This window comes from Gorilla gorilla, chromosome 13 (genome assembly GCF_029281585.2).
Source record: "Gorilla gorilla gorilla isolate KB3781 chromosome 13, NHGRI_mGorGor1-v2.1_pri, whole genome shotgun sequence".
Classification (NCBI taxonomy): Eukaryota; Metazoa; Chordata; class Mammalia; order Primates; family Hominidae; genus Gorilla; species Gorilla gorilla.
This window is the reverse complement of record NC_073237.2, coordinates 70,701,523-70,722,292: the sequence shown is the minus strand read 5'-3', so window position 1 is coordinate 70,722,292 and position 20,770 is coordinate 70,701,523. Positions and strand designations below refer to the sequence as shown.

The 20,770-nt window shown below is 37.9% G+C and overlaps 1 protein-coding gene across 1 annotated transcript in view; it reads right to left on the bottom strand.

Annotated features, from left to right (window-relative positions):
* Positions 1-20,438, bottom strand: part of RORB (RAR related orphan receptor B) — a 194,050-nt gene extending 173,612 nt beyond the window's left edge. Inside the window, exon 1 of the mRNA XM_004048134.5 lies at positions 19,661-20,438. Within this exon, the coding sequence (XP_004048182.3) occupies positions 19,661-19,667 (7 nt within the window). The 5' untranslated portion in view covers positions 19,668-20,438. The remainder of the gene's footprint in view (positions 1-19,660) is intronic.
* Between the last annotated feature and the right edge of the window lie 332 nt (positions 20,439-20,770).

The following is a 20,770-nucleotide window of genomic DNA, read 5'->3' as shown; positions in this document are numbered from 1 at the left end:
TAAAAAAATAAAATTAGATTAAAATGTCTGGTAAGAAAATATTTCTATTTCCAGATTCAAATATAAGTTTGTTTATCAAATGCCTTTCAAACATTACAGCATTAATCTATATAAAACTTTGTATTCAGAAATAGGTTCTGCCTGAGAAAGCAGGTTTTTGACTGCTAACAAGGTGCTAATATCCACACCACCACGCCGTACCTTTCTGCCAACTGACTTGGCTTGTATTTAATTAGACCACAAGATGTTGGACCGAGTATAATGCAAGTTACATAAGTTTCACAATTTAGATCTCCTGATGTCAGTACCTTTCGTTACAGCAGAAAACAACATCGGAATCATGGGAATAAAGGGAATCTTAAAAATGAAATTATGAAGAAAAACATTGATTCATTTTAAGAAAAAAATGATGAGAGAATTTCACTTTTTTTAAAAGATGACACATGCATTTTGCAGGTGTGTATTTGAAAGTAGACTCAGATGAAATTTTGAGTTTTTCTAATAGAAAGCATATTTTTTAGTGGGAGGGAGAGGAAAGACTCAGCTATTTTAGATTCTTGGAAGAATCTTGAAAAGTTATGTGTAAAGTATGAGAAAATAAAATATTAATTAGCTCCCATTGAAAAAGGGGTGAGCTCCTTCATAAAACACTCCCCTGAAAGAACAAATCAACCTTCCACAGCTATGTAAAAAACACAATGGGTATAATAATATTCAGTGAGATGGTATGTGAGGAAACATTGCAATTTATATTTGGTAAATGTTGTGTCTATAAATTTTTTCAACCAGATTGTGCTAAACAAATATAAATAAATATAAGGAAAAAACAGCAGACTCAAATCAAGTGAACCAGGTATGTTGGGAACTGTTAGGTGGGAGGGAGGACACTTACTATGAGACAGGTTTTAGGGAGGTAACTGATATGTCAGTTAAGCTGACATTGCTGTCACTGAATGCCAAACCAAGTCCCCAGACTGCTTCTCTGCTTCATGCTTGACTCCTCTTTTTATTCAGTGACCCCTAAATCATTAAGAGGCAAGTTTTAAACACAGGAACAGTCACAGATTTCCTTTTTTTCAAAAGTTCAAACGCTAGGCCCCCAACATTTTCAATTTATCTCAGTACAACAAAACTCCTATTTTGACATTTCAGCATCTCTCAATTCTTTCTTCTAATAACCAAATCTCTGCTTCCCAGAGAGAACTCTCTTGGAGGCCTATTGTACTGGGGTAATTATACATATATTATAGATGTTAGTCTAAGACTGTCTGAGCCTCAGCTTTCTCATTTGCAATGTAGAGATAACAATACTTCACTTTTTTGTGTGTGACAATAAAAATTCAAGAACAATATTAAGCCACTTAATGAGGGCTAAATATCAGGTGCAATGCTAAGCATGTTATGATGTTATCTAATTTGATTTAACTCTTACAATGAGCCTACGATGACGGTATTATCTATCTTCACTTTACAAAAAAATTGAGGCTTAGAGAAATTAAGTAGCACCGTAAGCAGTAGAGGTGGCACTGGTACCTGGACTGCTTTACTTCCATGCCTGGGATTGTAACTAGCCTCCCTAGGAGGTCAAGGACCAAACACAGCATCTGACACATAGAGTAGAGTCAATGTTAGTTCTCTCTTTTATGCTTTGTTTCTTTCATTTGGGGTGGTGCACACACATGATTTTTGCTGCCAAGATTTTGTTCCCTCTGCCCTTTCACCTGAAAAGTTTCTCTGTGATTCTTCGGCAATAAAATTCTACACAATTTGAAAGCTTGGCTCAAGTGACTTCTCACAGAGTTCTTCCTAATCACTGGGATATTGATCTTTTTAACTCATCCAGCTTTTACTGGTTACAGGTGTCATTTGGGAATGCCATAGTGTGTTGTACTCTTACTTAACAATTTGCATCTGTCATTTTGAAACATTATAGGTTCACTTTGCAAGAAAAGTGACAGCATTTTGGAATGGTGGGTTTTGAGAATTTTGAGTTTTTCTAATAGAAAGCATATTTTTTCTTGGGAGGGAAAGGAAAGACTCAGCTACTTTAGATTCTTGGAAGAATCTTCAAAAGTTATGTGTAAAGTATGAGAAAATAAAATATTAATTAGCTCCCATTGAAAAAGGGGTGAGCTCCTTCATAAAACACTCCCCTGAAAGAACAAATCAACCTTCCACAGCTATGTAAAAAACACAATGGGTATAATAATATTCAGTGAGATGGTATGTGAGGAAACATCGCACAGACTCAGGAGATAGAGTGCCTGGGTCTGAATTCCAGTTTTGCCATTTACTAGATGTGTGACTTTGGACAAGTTACTTAACCTTCCTGTACCTTAGCCTCTTCATCTATCAAATGGACCTAATAATAAACACTGCTTAATCAGAAATTTGCTCTGAGGAGTAACTGAGTTAATATTTGTTAGAAATTAGATGCAAACATGACACGTAAGTGCTATAATGGTGTTAGTTTATTGAATAAATACACTTTCTTCATTGGATCTTTTTCAACAACTATGTAATGCTTACAGCACACTAGATACACCAGATATTTGTTGATTTATTAATTGGCCAGGTTTTGATTTACCTTTCCTCATTCATAATTAATTTGAATTTTCAATGACCTACTATGGAGAAGATATAGAGTTGAAGTTGAGGATTCAAAGCTGTCTGACCTCAAGGGGTTCAGAAGTTATACTTGAGGGTTAATTAATTATTCAATATTATGTTGCATAATTATTAGTCAATGGTATATTGAAATAACTGTATTGAATTATATACAAAATTATATTGAAATAATTCAATACTATAGCTTCATTCTAGTAACTGTGGTCAAGCTGCCTAGTACTTCTAGAAATAGGGCTCCTTGGCCAATATCTACGTTCGATGAGGTTTACAATTGTCTTATTCTCCTCTATCATTCATTTTACATATATATAATTATATATATTATTAAATATATATTATATAAATATCATTTAGCATATTTTAAGTGTATTGTTATCCTCTTAAGGCTTAAATACTTCTACTCATTTATTCAACATTTATTGAGTTTCAGGTTTTGTGCTAGGTGATGGGAATACTAAGTTCAAGAAGACATATATCCTGTCTTTACGGACTTGACGGTCAAGTGTTGCTGTCAGCAAACTACTGCCCACTCCAGTTTAGCCTGCCACCTGTTTTTGTAAATAAAGTTTTATTGGAACATTGCCATGATTGTTCATTTACACATTGACTGTGGCTATATTTGTGCTACTCTGACATTTTATGCTACAATGTCAGAGCAACAGAAACCACATGGGCCACAAAGTCTAAAATATTTACTATTTGGGGCTTTACATAAAAGTTTGCAGATATGTGGTCTAGTGGAATGTACTGAAGTGTCTCTTTGAGGAGGATACTGTTTGGATTTCAGGGTTGCTGATTCTGAGGTTGGTAGTTATTCACAATTTCTGCAGAAAACTAGCACTTTCAAAAACTTGAGTGAAATAAGCAGTAGCTGTTGTCCAAAGCTTCTCAGATATGATTGTGCCTGGTCATCTAAGAAAAGTTAACGAAGAATGAATTATCATTCTGGGTTCTTCAAAGAGTTTGCAATAGTTGTTGCCCAAGTACTTGACTAATGCAGTTTCTAAGCAATAAGGATACCATGTTAATACGGACCTGAAAAACCATGGCTGAACACTGTGGAATAGAAATTGTGGACCCTACGGCATTCTTTTTCATTTCAGAACTATTGTAAAAGTAGATTACATAGTACATACAATAACACTGCAAAGGATGTAATTTTTGAAGCATTTTAGATTTTATATATTAAAATAGAACTAATGAGTTTCTATTTAAATATACCAATGGAATCTAAATCTCAAAATGTTTTAATAGCATATCATACATTTGAAAAGAAAATGTATAAACTCTTTTACAGAAATTTTACAATATCTACTTTTCTCCTTGAATTCATACTTTCACTTCCTGCACATGATTTTATTCTAATGTCTAAATTCTCATGTTTGAAAGTCTTTTATTAGTTACTAGGTTATACCACTCTCCAAAAATAAAAGTATACATTTTAGACTTAACCTTTTTTTTCTCTGTGAACACAGGTTCTGAGTTAAAATTCCTTCTAGATTGAATTATTATCATTATCACTAGAACACAATTGATAAAAATCACACAAATATGTTACAAATGTTATATTTATTAGGTTGGTGCAAAAGTTATTGCGGTTTTTGCTGACGTAATGGCAAAAACTGCAATAACTTTTCCATCAACCTAATACTAAATATAAGAATAAATATTAAAAGAAAAATTATCTGTTAATGGACCAGAGCGAGGTTTTTTTCTTTCACTTAATTCTGGTACTTTTGCTTGACTATTATTTACTACTAGGATGTAATGGGGTTTCACATCGATTCTATTTATATTTTTGTTTTTAGGAATACAAGTGTTGAAAAACTTATTCACAAAAATATGCAGAGGAAAGTGGAACTAATTTTGCCATAGCAATTGAACTCACTTCTTTAAACTCATTCTGAGATATATGCCTCAAATCACATAGCATTCTATTATCAAAAACTATTTTAATGACCAATAACTGATAATTTGAATACATCTTCCTTCAATTTCATTGAAAGTAAAGGAAACTACCTGACTTGCAAAAGACGATTTTGATCATTCATTAAAATCGATCATTTTCTCAGCATCAAAATCAATATTTCAAATTGTCTGTTTTTTACTGCAATGGAAGTTTTCCGTGTTGGGAACCATGCACATAATAATATTTGAAATGAGTGAGAGAGTTCAATCTTTCTTTGTGGAGTGGAAGTGAGATTATTGTAAAGGGGGAGGCAGAAAAGAGGAAGTAGCTTTCTCAGAGAATGCACAAAAAAACTGAGGATCCTAAAGTGATTCTATTAGGAAAACCTTCATATAGTCCTAGGGCAACATTTCTCAATCTCAGCATTATGGGCATTTTGGACAGGATAGTTCTTTGCCTTGTGGGCTGTCCTGTATATTGCAGGATGTTTAACAGCATTCCTGACCTCTACCTATGGGATGTTTGTAGCATCTTCTCAGTTGTGACAACTCCACATTTTTCTAGATATTGTCATTTATCTCCTGCAGGGCAAAATCACTGCCTGTTTTGAATCACTGTATTAGGGATGTTAGTACTAATATATGAAGACTACTTTAGCAGTGAACATCATAATGAATTCTTCCCTATTAAATACCAATGAGTTTATAACAGTCTCATGAGCAAATTGAGATTCTTCATTTACCACAGAGTGTAGGAATATTTAAAGCATTCCCACAACTCCACCAATGGGAATCAATTCATCATTCATCTTATATTTTGAGAACTGGTATGTCTGTGTCGATATTCTTTAACATCCTTAGGAATTGCAGTCTTGCAGCTTTGTCAGGGGATAGATACAAGCTAGTTTAATGGAGACAAATTGAAGACTAGCTGACTAATTTTTCTATATGAGTATACTGATTTTTCCTCTAACATTTAAAATAAATTTCCCCAATTAGGAGCCTTTAGAGACAAAAAGCACAGTATTAATCCACTGTTAAAGAATTTACTAAGGCAGAATTCTTCTTTCCTCAATGATGGAAAAAGTTTTTTTAAATTCCTTTTTCTTCTTATTACTGTTATCACTTTTATTATTACTATTTCTAGTACCTATTGTGAACTGTAATACACAATTCTCAAAAAGACCAGACTCTAAGGTCTTGAGAGTATGGGATGGAATCCTATTCACCTGTGTATCTTCCAACCTTAAGATAGTGTCTGGTGCATAATAGATCATTGATAAATGTTGGATGATGAAGGAAAGAGTAGTTGTGCAATATCAAATCAGTTAATTTTATAAAAGAGCCATTAAACTTTCAACTTTAACCTTATTATCATACTAGATGACCTCAGGCAAATGGATGAGCTAAAACACAATGAGTGAAAGATAAAGCACAGCCTTATTACTATGCCAGAGTAATTGAACATTCATTCACCTTGACACTTTTTTTTTTCCTTTTCTTTTGCTATATAGATGAGGGCTTGCTATGTTGCCCAGGCTGGTCTTGAACTCCTGCCCTAGCCACCTTATGTGCCAGGACCACAGGCCTGGGTCACTGCGCCTCCCACACTTTGACACTTACAACTAATCTACAGAGACTGTGTGGGAAAAGTTGAAAGGAGAGAAAAAAAAAGAAGAAGAAAATAGTTTCTAAGATGTTAATATCAAGGGGTGATTTCTAACAGTTTTATGTTTTCTTCAATTGCTCTTTTATGGATTTTTATTTAATTTAAATCATATAATACATACAATTTTGCATTTTACTTATTTTTTGTTAGTCTTTATGTTTAGTGAGGTCAGGATGATGTCTTTTTTGCTCACCATTTTATCCCCAGTACCTAAAATAAATGATTAAGTACATGTAGAGATTTAATGCCAGTGAAGTATATTGAATACATCATGAGTATATAATAGTATACACAGTGAATACATATTACATGAAAGTATGTGGTAAAGAGCATTACAACTAAGGTTTCCCTAAACATCACTGTGAGGCTGCAATACGTTTTTAGGCACAGGTCTTTAGGTATAAAGTCTTTTTTGTACTTTAGCTTAGTTCTTTGGAAAGATCCCAGAAGGTGAATTACTGGGCTAAAGAGTATGATATTTTTAAGGGTTTAAGTTAAAAGACTGTATCACTATAAATTCCTGCTACAGAATATGAGGGTGTCATCACAACTGCTATTATTTGACAGGTGAAGATGCTACTCATTCTGTTTGCATTCTTTAATAAGTGAAGTTGAGCTCTTTTTTTCAAATGTTTATTAACCACTTATATTTCCTCCTTTTATAAATCAAATATTTATATTTTTGATTTGGTACAATTTTTCGAAGTGTGGAAACTGCATTTTAAAACTTTAAAAAGCACTCTTTTATATTTTAGAGTTTTCTTTGATCTGGGTACTCTGGACACATTCCTATTCATACCTGTCCTGCGTAGCTCACAAGATTGTTGGGTGTGTCATTGAGACAGTGGCTACATAAGCTTATTGAGAGCTATAGAGTACGAAACACAGGCAAGAGATTATTATAAATTTTAACTGCTATTACATTTTGTAGAGATGAAACTGCATCTGTCAGCTCCTCTCAGGTTTACATAGTTCCTCTCTTAAATATTTTCAGAATTTTCCTTAAGAGCAGCTGCAGAACAGACTGACAGGATTAGTGAATATGAAGAAACATACCACTATATCTAAAATGGAGCAAGCAAAGAAGATATTTTACATGCTGTAAAACAAAGAGGATCACCTGAGATAAATGTACAATCTTTTCCAACCTGATATTGTTAAACACAGTAGATACTAAATATAAGAGGAAGAAACCCATTGTGGCTCATTTTCTTTCTAATAGCATCTGTGGTCAAATTTAGTCAAGTTGTGGGTGTCAGGACCATTCTATAATACGATCAATTGAAGTCCTGCAGAATAAATGACAGAGTAGGGTTGGTATTTCAAGCTATGTTTTTTATAGTACAGTTTACATTAAAGAGGCCTGAAAAATCACTAACAGTAGACTAATAACTGTGCTTTTAAAGAATTGCAAATTAACTTCATTTGAAAGCATAAAAATCAACTGCATAAATGATAGCTTGATGTAAGGAATATTATGTTTCAGCCAAAATGCAAAACAAATTAAATTGCAATATTGTTAAGGAGGAGCAGAACTCTGCATTTCTTTAGAATTAATGTCAAATGTAATTTTTTTTTCTTTATAATGCTCGGCATGATTAGACATGGCACCTTCTTAATGTTGTCAAGGTTCTTTCCTTAAGAAAACATCTTATGCTTGTACACAACATAGAAGGATGATAATAGGCCTTTGATTTAAATAGTGTGTTGATGAGAGTTCCAGTCTCAGTCAATCAGACAAAATTAATTAAACTCAGATGGATAAATGGTGGTATGCTCGGCTATTAACACAGTTTTTTCATTGAAATGCTTATAGCTGAAGATAGAGAACCCGCCTCTTAACAGGCATAAAAACTAGAGGAAAGAATTGACAAGCTGAGGGTCAAATGAGTGCATTCACATCACAAACTAAAAATGCATGTTGGCTATTGAATGAAGAGAAATTTTTTATTGTCTTCATAGCTATTTCTGATAAAATTGCTGCCTTAAAGTGGATACAGATTCTTAGTGAGGAAAAAAATCTATAAATATGCAATTTTTTCAAAATTTTGAAATATATATAAAAGGAGATCTATTTGTTTATAAAATTAAATATTTGGAACTGTCCAGGGAATAATTATGGAAAGATAAAAAATTTACTACTTATACTTTGAATTTATTATTATTTTGACTAGACAGATCTAGTTCATAATCTATAGATTTTTCCATAATACTTATTTTATTTTAGTTTTTCCTGAGATTGGTAAATGCCATTATCATTATTTTGGGAGTGAAAGCTGTGGAGAGCTATGGTTTACCCAAGGGGATCCTGTGATTAAATAATAGTTTTACTGTATTATTCTCTATTCTTCATGTGGTCAAAACACTGGTGAGAGTTGTGGTAACAAGTTTTATCTTAAGGGCCAATGCTGGCCAAACGGTAGCGGAGGTTGCATTCAGACTTAGCAAGTATTAATGCCATAGTTGATTAGGGATATCTACTACGAATACAGGGGTGGCAAAAAATAGTATGGCCAGAGGGAGAGAGAGAGAGCATAGATTAATAAAAATAGAACTGGATTCAGGCAGGAACCCTTGTTTCCAGTCAAATGTTGATATTAGTCTCTTTTAACAAATAATTATGACCAAGTCATCGATTTTTCTCATTTAAGAAAATGAGACATAATCAATATTGGACATTTGAGAAATTCAAATGGAACAAATATTATCTAAGGAATTCCTTAAGACTTTTATAAGAAATGTAGTTTTGCTGTGCTTGAGACTGTTATCTTGGAGGGTATTGCTTCTTAGACATCATAAGTGCTCAATATTTAAGATTCGCTGAGTTACATTTACACCTTCTTCACTATAGAAGGTGTCACCTACAACTCTGTCAGATAGTTCCCTTTACTTTTAAAGCATTATTTTAGTTTCAAAAAGTATGGCTTTTACTCTTAATCAATACACAAATCAACCATGTTAGACAACCTTTCAAAAATCATTAATGAACATAAGGATACAGTATAATTTTGGTGCAAAAAATTCCAAATCAGTTTATTTTATTGCAAAAGAACACTTTCTAAAACCAATCACGTAAATTTTAATTTATTCTGACATAAGTGGCAGCCAGAACTTATCTTTGGTTATATTAGTAAGCAAAGCAAAAACACAACTGGAAGGGTATTAATGCTGTCTGACTAGGATTCTCATTATTGATATTTCTGATTGTCCTCGGGATAATTTACTCCAAAAGCTCTTTTCCTTTGGCACTTAACTTTTTTTTGAAATCACAAGAATGAAAGTATATATGCAAGGATAAAAGTGCTTAGAATTAAGCTTATTAAAAGTAGTCAGCATTTAAGTGGGGGAAAAAACTCAGCATATTGAACTGTTTGTTTTAAATTTAATTTTAGAGCAAACAGGTTAATAAGTTGAGATCTGAAAAAATTCTAAATAATTTATTTAAAATATTTTATTTTTGTAAAAAATAAAGTATTGCCAAGAAGCATGTACCTTAACGATATGATGTGTTTTTCCTGAACAAATGTTCCTCTATTCTACCAGACTGTGTGGCATTTGCTCATACTCAACAACTGTGGAAATTTGGAACAAGGTTTCTTCTCCTTTCTTTAAAAGTCTTTAATTCCTTTACATATGCCAGGCACAATTTATATACAAGTTAACAGGAAATGTTTTGTGTAATAATTTTATTATTTGTCCTGGCAATGATAATGAAAGCCAGTTATTCATTAGAAACTCAGTATGTCTAAGTTCTTGAAACTTGTGTGTTCTTGTTTAGTTCTGGATTCTGGAAGTCAACAGCTGCTGGATGGTTAAATATGATTTGAGTGTTTATTCTGGTTCAAGCTATATGATAAAATTTTTACTTTGGAAACTTAGAATATGAGTTTTCATACTAATGCAGAATTACAAACTCATATGAAGCACTATGTGATCCTTTCCTTGGAGAGGTGAAATGAAACTTTTTAAATGTAGCCTGTCAAATACAACTGGTTTCACTTATTTTCATTACAGTAGGCAAATAACAATAGTATGTCTGCATTTCATGTTCTCAGAGCAAATTACCGGCAACAACACATTTTGATCCTATTTAATAAGATTGTCTTTAAATTGCTTTTTAATGGAAAAACCAAAATAGCGGTTTACTGTTTACTAAGTATGACGCGTATTTACATAAAAGCTAGAGTAAAAACACTAGACTCAAGTTATATGTTAACACTTCAAGTAAAACGACTGTTCTCCAATGGTTTAGCCTCCATTCACCAACCAGAATAGTACACTGGCCCAGGCATAACATGAAGTGGTTGTATGTGTCCATTGTCACATAACCTAGGAACACCAGAGACAAATCGCAATAAGGTGTGGGTGAATGAGTGTCCAGAAAACTGGTTGTCTTATTAAATAGCTGTTTAATCAAGGCTAGTAAAAGTTACAGGAGCCTTCCAAGCCTTCATCTTTTAGGAAAAACCTCAAGAAATGAAATCATTCATGCACTTCTCGAATTCTTCTATTTCCAAGAAAAAATCTGGAATTACCATAGCCACTATGTTATCTGGATATTGTTACAACCGAAGGGCACAATTCCTTAGTCTAATATATTGTAGTTAATATTCAGCATTTAAAACAATTATTTGTGTTTCAGGACTTAAAAGGTATGACTCTGTGGTCCTGCCCACTATGTGGAAATTTGAAGATGAGATTCATGCTAATGCAGAGGGTTATGGCCAAGAGTGACAGTTTGGCTGCCTGCAAGTTTCAAATGGAAGCATTTGCTTATGTGAGTTTATCCCAGCTCAGAGTCTGTTTTTCAGCTTTGTGGTCTGAGAAATTTGATCTTACCAGTGTTTAAGAGTAGATCAGACATTAGTATGAGGACCCATGTTAACTAAGTTCACAAGAGCTAATGTGTAAGACCAGAATGACAAACTATCCTTTCAAAATGACTGAGCTTTAACTGAGGACTGTACTGGACACTTTTTTCAGCCTGATCAGCAACTCACTCACAGTGCTGGGATGGAACCAGCTAATATTTGCCTCTCACACTCAGGTTTTTATTACTAAGAGTCTCCAGAATTTTCCTTCTTTAAATATGCTGAAGAAAGAGAATAGCTCAAAAGTCAGCAAGTGTTGATTTTATAACTTAATCTTCAGAGTACAGTATTATATCCAAGTATGTGGAATGGAAGAATTTGAAGAACATCATTGTGGCCCTCAGATACGGCCTACATACTCTATTACTTCAATGGGTTTTGTTCTACTTGATATCTAGTAATCTAAGGTACTCTCTAGAGCAGATATCGCTACTTTCAGATAATAGTATTAAAGAAAATGAAACTCAGTATACATCAGTCATTTCCTTTTTTAAAAAATAAATAAGAATTTTCCTTATAAAAACAAATGTATATGGATATTATAAAGTATTTTTACGTTTTCTTTTTCTTGGTGATACTTTTTTTTTAAAACAAGCTGTACCCTCTTCCTTACACTGATACTCGTCTTACTCGTCTCACCTTCAATATACTTTCTTTTTGTAATTTTAAAAATTGCCTTAAAGGATTTTGTTTTCAGTTGTCACTTGAGAACAACTTTACTACTAAAAGTTTTGAGAGCAATACTATTATTTGTGCTACATCAGGTTATGTTCTTTTCGGAATAGTTCTACTATAAACTCAATTTCACATAACACCAACTATATAAGGCAACTGAGGAGTACAAGTAACAGTAATTTAATGGACCTCATTTATGATGAACAAATTAACCCAAAGAGGGAGTTCTACTTATCTTTACAGGCCCATCTCAAACATCACTTCCCCTTTGAGAGCTAGTCCGACTTTCTGGTAGCGCCCTTGCCATGTTCCATTCTGCTTTCTCTTTGATCCTAGCTTCGACTACTGACTGTGCTTTATCAACCTGAGCATCCCTGGGGTTCAGCCCTGTACCTTACTTTGGGTGGATGTATTCAATAAATCTTTAATAAACAAATATGTGAGTCATGTACATTTCTTTTTATATATATGGCTGTAAAAGATGACATCATCTTTGAGCTTATTCTTTTTAAAATTAAAACTGAAATATTTTGGGGAAGATGGTATCATTCTTGTACTTGAGAGTATATCTTAATTTGGGCTCCTAAAAATGAGTTGATCAATGAGTTTGACAAAGTTTTCAGAACAGATGAGAATCAAGCTTAGCTGGTTTCAGATAAGGAGAGACATTTGTATTTGAAAATATTAAAACAAAACAAAACAAAATAAAGCTGGTCAGAAAATTAAAATTAAATAAATCTGCATTTTTTGCAGCTAATAATACTCATTTATTTCATGCCAAGTTCTGGTTATAAATGCCAAGGCCTTTTTAAAAAGCTCTTGCTGTTTCTTTTTTAAGGATAATTTTGTGCTTAAATTCAGAATACCATTTGTACATCTAATTCAGTCCTAAAATATTGTATATCTCTGGTTGTCACATGATTACAACATAATCTAGTGAAATTTAGTTAATGGTGTAGCAGTCTTTAAAAGAAGAATTCTATATTGGGCAGTTGAGTGAGAATTTTTTAAATACACATTTAAAATTAATTTATTGCAATTATTTATTGAAAAAAGCTTTACTATAAGGTAAACTATGTAACAGTTTTCTTTAAGCATCCCCAGTTTTTCATATACTCCACAGTGCCAAGATATTTGGTTTATATGAGCACAAAGTAATACGTAGGGTAGTAAGAAAAGCATAATTTAGTAAACAACCAGATTAATTTGATCTTTCTTTACTGATGTCCGTGATTCCTTTAAATTAGCCAGGACCACATGATATCATAACTAATCACACAAAAATGACATTAGTAAATACCCATTTTAGTAATTTTAATGTCAGCATACCCAGCCAGTTAATAAAATATTTACTACCCAGAGGTGAACATGCTTAAGTCAAAGCAAATTACTTTTGTTCTTTTATAAGAGCATATTTTTGAGTAAGATTTTAGCCTTATATTTTGGCGAAGGCAAGATATTCGTTTTGGCTTTTGTAAAAACATGCCTATTTCAAGAATGTTCTAATGTAAATTTAACACAAAATGTATCATTTAATTATTACTATAAAGTTGTAATCTATTTACAATATTTATAAAATAACTACTAACCAAGCAGCATGCATGACATATTGAGTATAAAATACTGTACCTTCTAAGTGTTATTTTTTAATGTTTTAAATGCTTATTATGCAAGATATACAACAATGGTGGGTAGAATATATATTGAATAATTCTTGCTCCTCAGATATGCACTAATAAATTTGCACTTATTACAGAGCCACCAAATCTGGGACTTGAGGTATTAATGGCCACATAGATATATTTTAGAGGTTACCTGAGCAAGCCAAAATTCTAAGTGGTTTGAAATATACAATAATTTTGTCACATTATGATCACAATATTTCCTTTCATAAGAATCTACCCCCAGTGCCATTAGTTAACCACATGGTTATTATATGTAGCTTGATTCACTATAAATGCCGTTATAACACCTGTGGTTTCCCTCATTAAGAATTGAATGGATGGGGTCAGGGGTTGAAAGGGCAGCATATGCGCTATGAAAGAACTAGTTAACATAGCCTATTATATTGGTGCACTGGTAAATCTCATTTCTATTCATCAGATGATTAGTTCAATCAATATTTATTCCTCTATGCTTCCTTTGTCTTGCGCTACAAAGGAGACATCCTTCAAATTCATGGCATAAACCTTGTTATCTATGAATTTGTTGCTTAATTTGAGAGGGAATATTTTATTTACTTGGCAGTCCTGAATTCTTTGATTCCCTTTCCCTCTAATTATCATTAGGTAGTATAATGGAGTTTTGTGTAGATTATTTATAAATAGATGTTATTAACAGTTTCTTTTTTATGCGACTCTAGTACCACGTGTATTCATATCTTCCCTTTGAATGCTCTGGAAAGTTGCTCTGTTTCTCTAAATATGTTTGAGTTTGGAAGTCTGGATTGTGAAAGCAAAGATAAGAATGATTTTCTCTCTCAAATATTCATTCTTCTTGTCTGAGTGGGTGGTTATAGGCACATACATATACATATTGCGTATCAGTGTGTATCAACAGACGCCTCCAAAGACTGCTATTATCTGCTGGGGATTCTGTTAAGTCAGAGATTCTATTCAAAGTAAGATAAATATTTGCAAAAAGCTGTAATTGGAAGATGATTACAAAATTACAGGAATAATACTTTTTGTTTAGAGTGCTTATTTCATCAAAGGTCATCATTCATTATATCACAAAAGACTTATTTCATTAGTCAGCTTGATTTCTATCCTTCAGATAAGAATAGATAGAATAACAGAACTACATCTAGAATAAAAAACATACATTAATTATTAAGCACAATTTCCATTTCTAATATTTACTTTTCTATATATTTTAACATCACAATAAATGTTTTGTTAATGTTAATTAAATGAATGCCAGTATAAATAAAGCCTTTACTTTTTTTGTCTTTGTAGAATAAATACAGAAATAGTTTAGTCTTAAGAAATTATCCTCATATTATTAAAATGTCACCTCAATCACTAATAACTTTTGCACTCACAATGTATGTGCTTATGAACCTTTGATGTGTTTCAATTTGGCCAGAATTCGACAGTCTTCACTTTGGAATTAATTCTTATTTCCTAATATGTTTACTCGTAAGGCTTAAATTTCACCAATGCACAGTGGCATTGATATTATTGTTCATGATTTTAAGCCTCACTTTATATACAAATTTGCAGAATCCCAGCAGACCCATGCATATATAATTTTTAACTAATAATTTTTAAAGTTTTAATATTAAACTATTAATTGAATGCTTTAATATGTACTTTAAATTAGAGGTGTATTATTCATTGCAATGGAATAATCTAGTAATACGCTGTGATTTATACTTTTATATCTTAGAACTATTGTAATGAGAGGTCTAAAAACCATATAGGCCATCTTGTATTTCTAAAAGGTGAATACAGGTTTATAAAGGGTGATGTCATAGCTGAAAAAGCAATGTACTTATCTTTTTATGTAGAAAAGCTTTTTGTATCAAATAGTATTAAATCCCTGTTGACAACTGTGTATACGCTACTTTTGGGGGAAAAAAGTAGGTATTATTATGAGATTTAAATGTCATTTTCATGAAGACCAACCCAAAAACTTTGTAATTTGGTGTAGTAAAATTATTGTTCCTGTAAAATTAGGTTTCATGGCTTGGAAACACTTAAATTTAAAATATAATCTATGCAAATACACTCCTGAATAGTTGTTTTTATGGCTGATCATAGTTTAGTATTATCAAATTGCTGCCAAAATAAGTAAATGTTAACATTCATATTTGGTTAAGAGTATAAAATAATGTTTTTATTTATATTAAATGATCACATAAACCACTTTAATAATGATGCAAAAACTCATCTCTTAGGGATTCTCTAATGAGCAAAAGCTATATTGTGGTTGATGGAAAATCCAAAGATTAGTAAGTTTTAAGTAAATGCCAAGAAAGGAGTTCTAATCTTGTGTCCCTCAGGTTTATAAAGTTTGCTGTTCAAAATTTCTTCATCTACATTTTCCTCCTGGTTTCCCAATTCGTGATTGTTAGAAAATATAGAAAAGTAAAAGCCTTGGTGGTACTAATACCTATCCCAGAAGTCCAGTATGTCAAGCACTTCTGTGTCATAATACTTGTTACAAACTCACCCATGATGCTGGGGGGAGGAAGGAGGAGAGAGTCGCTAGATGTAACTATTTAAGAAAATATTTTTATTCTTATGGCTATATATTATTTCAACAATAGTTGAAATACAGCTTTAGGATTTCTTTTTAAACTGTTTGAATAATTACATTTCTTGGAATGAAGACAGCTTACTGATGATTACTTAATGAGCAATTATTAATGGACTACTAACAGAGATGTCCTTCCAGCAATGTTTTTTTTTAATTGCGGGAGGTGGAATGTTGGTTAGAAATATTTAATTGGAACTTGTGGAGGAAATTAAGAGAGAGAACTTGTTTAGGTAATCTAAAGGCCCTGCCAGCAGGACATTCAGAGCTCCATACTTCTGAAGGGCTGCCATACCTCCGAGAGCAAGAAGCCTCTTTTCTAAAGTTTAGCACTTGGTAAAAATTAACTACCTGCAAATAATAGAGGAAAACTAGACTTTAAAAAAGCCCAGCCCAATCCTTGTTTATAGCAAGCATAAAACCAGATTTCTAATCCGCCCCAGCGACAATCACCTATTGATTGCAACGACATCTGTGCCCCTGTTTTTGGAAGCAGGGTTTTCCGTGGAGGCAGGACTGAAAAATCCGACCATTTCCGCGCCCCTGTGTAATAAACAGCCCACAGATCTTTCAAGAAGGAACCCTGAAACCCACACCTCGGCTCACTTCTTTCTCACCTAGTGATGGGCCCAATTAAAGGTCCTCCCTTCCGCCTTCAGAAGTTATTCCTTTCAGTAATGAAATCTACGGAGAAGCCTCTCTAGAACTTCTGTGGTACCCTCTCACAGACAAAGGATGAAAGGCTTTGTGCGCCACCAAATACAACCTCCTCCGCCCCAGGCTAGAGTAAGCAACTGCGCTGTGTCCGGGACTCAGTTCAGCCGTGGGGCAGGACAAGGACGTCAAAGATCAGGGACTCTTAACCCCTTTCTTTCCCCGTAGCTTCCCTGGGGATAGTCTCTTAAATGCCCTAGGCAGGGGAGGAGTAGGGGGTGGGAATAGGTTTGCCAGATTGGCCCCGAGGGAGACCACTGAATCCCAGATCACCTTTCCGTCGCGCAAAGCGCCCTGATTCAGGACAGTTGTCAGCTGCAAACTGTGGAGCCCAGGCGCTAACTAGGACCACCTGGGAATGGAAAGCGCGCGCGTGTGGATGAGGGAAATGCAGTGGGCCCACGGTAAAGCCCAGGTCAAAAACGGCCCCTCTCCCAACAAAGGGTGCTTAGTAGCCCTGCACGAGCGAAAGCTGATTCTTTTCCCGCTTTCACTTCTCAAGTTCACTCTCAAGTTCAACTCCCAACTCCACAAGACGTCAGAGTAGCCTGGACCTTTTCTCAATCCCATTCTTACGGAACAGCCTCTCATACTGTGGTAGGGCACTGTCCGGGGAAAATATGAAGAGGCAGTAAGGAAAGACACTAGGGGTCAGGAAAGGGCAACCAGGAATGGCGATAGAGCGACCTGGTCATCTTTTAAGCTTACATTTTCTCCAGCGCATTCCCCTAAGGCCGCCTGAGAGCTGCCTCAAGTTAGAAGTTGTAAGGGGTCCTAGGGCGCCTGGCGAGGCTGGCGCCCTCTTTGATAGGTCTGTGGGCTTAAACTGGTTTTCTCAAGGTGAGCATGAGGACCAGCGCCTGGCTTTCAATCCTTCCAGCTTCTGGAGTCCTGAAAGCGACCGCCGTGGCGAACCAGGACAGTCATCTGCAAACTGCTCCTTCAGGAGAGGCTAGATCAAGCTACAACCCATCCCCACCCCGCGCCGCACTCCTTCTACGATGTAAGGAGTGAGCGGATTTTATGCCCTAGGTCCTAGTGCTGGGTCCGAGCTGAGGTGGCGCATAGTTTCCGACGTTCAGAAAGTATGAACCCAGCCACAGGGGGAAAGTTAGAAGGGAAGAAGGGGAGGGACGAACTGGCAGCTCCGGACTCGGACGGGGGAAGCCGAAAGAATGGATGGGATGGTGAGATGGGCTAGAAAAAGAAAAACAAAAGACCGGGCGTCTCTTACTAAGCCAAGGTTCTCTACTCTCCAATTGCCCAAGTATAGTTTCTTGAAAGAATTTAAGACAGTGGAGCGTGTAACCAACCCCCAACCGGGACAATCAGCTGGAGCCAGCGCGCACACACACGGGTGCCCCACTCCCAGCAAGCCGGCCAATCAAGACCATCCCATCAGGACGTCCTTGTTTCTTATCCACAGTCAACCCCCTCCCCCAGGGACAGTCTCTCTCCGTTCCTTCTTCTCCTTCCCTTTCCTGACACATCCCAGCGTCCAGCCAGCAAACCCTTGAGTCCAGGCTCGGGGCTCACCGGGTGCGGGAGGGAGTGGGAGTGAGACCCGCTGCCTCCTGGGGTGCTCCTCTAGGGGCGTAGGGGGACTGGGTGGGAGAGGATCACTTTCAGTGGAAGGAGGAGACCAGTGATTGCATCCCAACTCTCCCAAGTGCTCCCTGCCTAGACCACCTCTCTCCGGGTCTGGGATGCAAGAAGGTCTGGAGCTGGCCGTTACTAACTTTCTGTTGTCAAGACCCAGGGGTACGTGCGAAGGATAGAGAAGAGCCCCCGATTAACCGCGGTGTGGCCAGGAAGAGGGACTGGGGGTGGGGGTGGGTGCCCAGAGCTTGCACAGATCCTCATGTCAAGCGGACACCCGCCTGGCTCTTCAGTAAAAGAGTGAAGAAAGGCCGAGCACAGCGCGAAGGAAACCTGAGGTCTCCGGCAAGGCAGGAGAGGAGACCAAGTGACTCCCCGAAACCCACCCTCCAGCCCTTCGAGAGGCCCAGAGTCCAGCCGGAGCAAGCGTAACGCTACATCCCTGGCGCGCATCCCTGCAGACCCCAGCTCGCCCTGGGGTCCCGCCGCCGCCACCGCCTGCGACTGCGAGGGTCCTGGCCCGAGGGTGCACCAGCACCTCCTTCCACTACCGGCCCTTTATCTGACAAAAGAGCCGGAGCCCATGACTCTCCGACTGTGAGCAGTGTGGCCTTTCCAAGCCTCCAGAACTTTCTCATTACAACTTTTCCGGGGTCGCACTATTCCCTGGGCCGCGCGGGCTCGGGCACGAGGACCTGGCCAGGGCGCAGCGCCGGCACGAAGGCGCGCGCCGGAGAACTAACTGTTTCCTCATCCGCGTGCCGGAGAACTAACTGTTTCCTCAGCCGCGTCCAGCCTCGCAGCACTGCTCTTCTGCTTGCTACTCCAGCGAAGGGACATGCCTGCTGGCCAGGACGCTAGTGGGCCTCGTAACCTGGCGAGTGTGTGCCCGCGCGTGTCCACCCTGCCCCCGGCCGGTGCGCCCCGCGCGCCCAAACCCGGCCGGCGACCACTGCGCGCCGGGCGCTTCCAAACTGCTCCTGTCCAGAGGCATCCCTCTTTCGGCTTTCTCCATCCCGCGTCCGCTTCCGCACCCGAGAGCGACAAGCAAAAAAGATTCAGTGCAACTCAAGGACTGGTAAGAACCAACTAGCCTGTCTCCCCTCTCCAAAAAAGCGCCCTCCCGCGTCCCTCCAGAACTCCCGAAAGACATCAACACCTTCCCGCAACTTTCTACGCCCAGGCCATTTGCAGCCCCACCTGCGAGAGCGAATTCGGGGAACTGCGCCTGGGCAACCTCTTTCCCTTTCTGCTGGGTGCCCTCCCCTCCCCCATCTCCCCGTCTGGCTGGAGTTGGCCAGACTCGGGGAGCCTCGGTGCCCGCAGACTCGCTTACCTCGCATGGTGTGGCCGCTCTCCCGCTCCGCGTAGTCATGAAGCTGCTCCCAGCCCGAACCCCGGAGAGCCCAAAAATCCCGCTCAGCACGAGTGAAGAAGGTGGTCGGCGAAGAGCTGCTCTGCCGAGAAAACCATCCCTTTAGGCGGACGCCGTGGCTGCAGGGTGACGTTTGCCGCCGCCGCCGCTATGTTAACAGTTTTGATGTTGGTGGTGACTGTTTTGATGATTGTTTGTTTGTTTGTTTGTTTTCAGGAAGGGTGAAAAAAAAATGTTCTGGCTGTCTGGTGCCTGGGTTTTGTTTTGGTTTTGTTTTTCTTTTTCTTTCTCTCCAATGTGCTTGCTTTTTAAAAAATGCCACCGCCTCCGGCTCAGAAGATTTCTTTTGTGATCACTTGGACTGAGGAGGAGGAGGAAGGGCAGCAGCAGGAGGAGGAGTTGGTGGTGGTTTTGTTAGTTACAAAGAAGAGGGAGAAGGAGCAAGGGGGAAAAAAGGAAACAGAAAGAAAAGAAAGAAAGGCGGTGTGGATGGCAGAGCATGTGCGTTTTCACATGACATCTGTGCCTGTTAGCGGATCCACAATGTGAATTTTCACTGTTCAGTTACAGGGAGGAAGGGAGCAGCGAGAGAGAAAGAGAGGGGAGAGATGGAGAGAGAGCGCTGAGAGGGGCTTATACGCGAGGGCGGGCTTGGCCGCGACTTCCAGGCCCCGCCTGCTGTCAGCGCAGCCGCCAATCAGCGCCCAGCAGCGCCTGGAGAGGCTGGGACCGCGGGGAGGGGACGTGGTGGAGGCGGGGGGTGGGGCGGGGGCTGGGGACCAGGGAGTCCCAGGCGGCCGGGGCTGCGACGGGGAATTCGAGACTGTCCGAACTGGGCAGAGAAGAAGGGCCGACCGGGAGAGTCGGGCAGATCCGCGGGTGACAGGCACTTCCGACTCCAGCAGAGAAGGGGACACTGATCACGGAAAACCTTCGGAGGCAAGAGACGCGGGGCTCCCGGGGTTTCACGTTCGGTCCCTGTCTCGCAACCCCCGCGGGCCCGGCAGAGTTAGTTTTGAATTTATGGCAGCGCTTTGCCGAGCACTATTTGGGTAAACTTCGGTCTCCGGC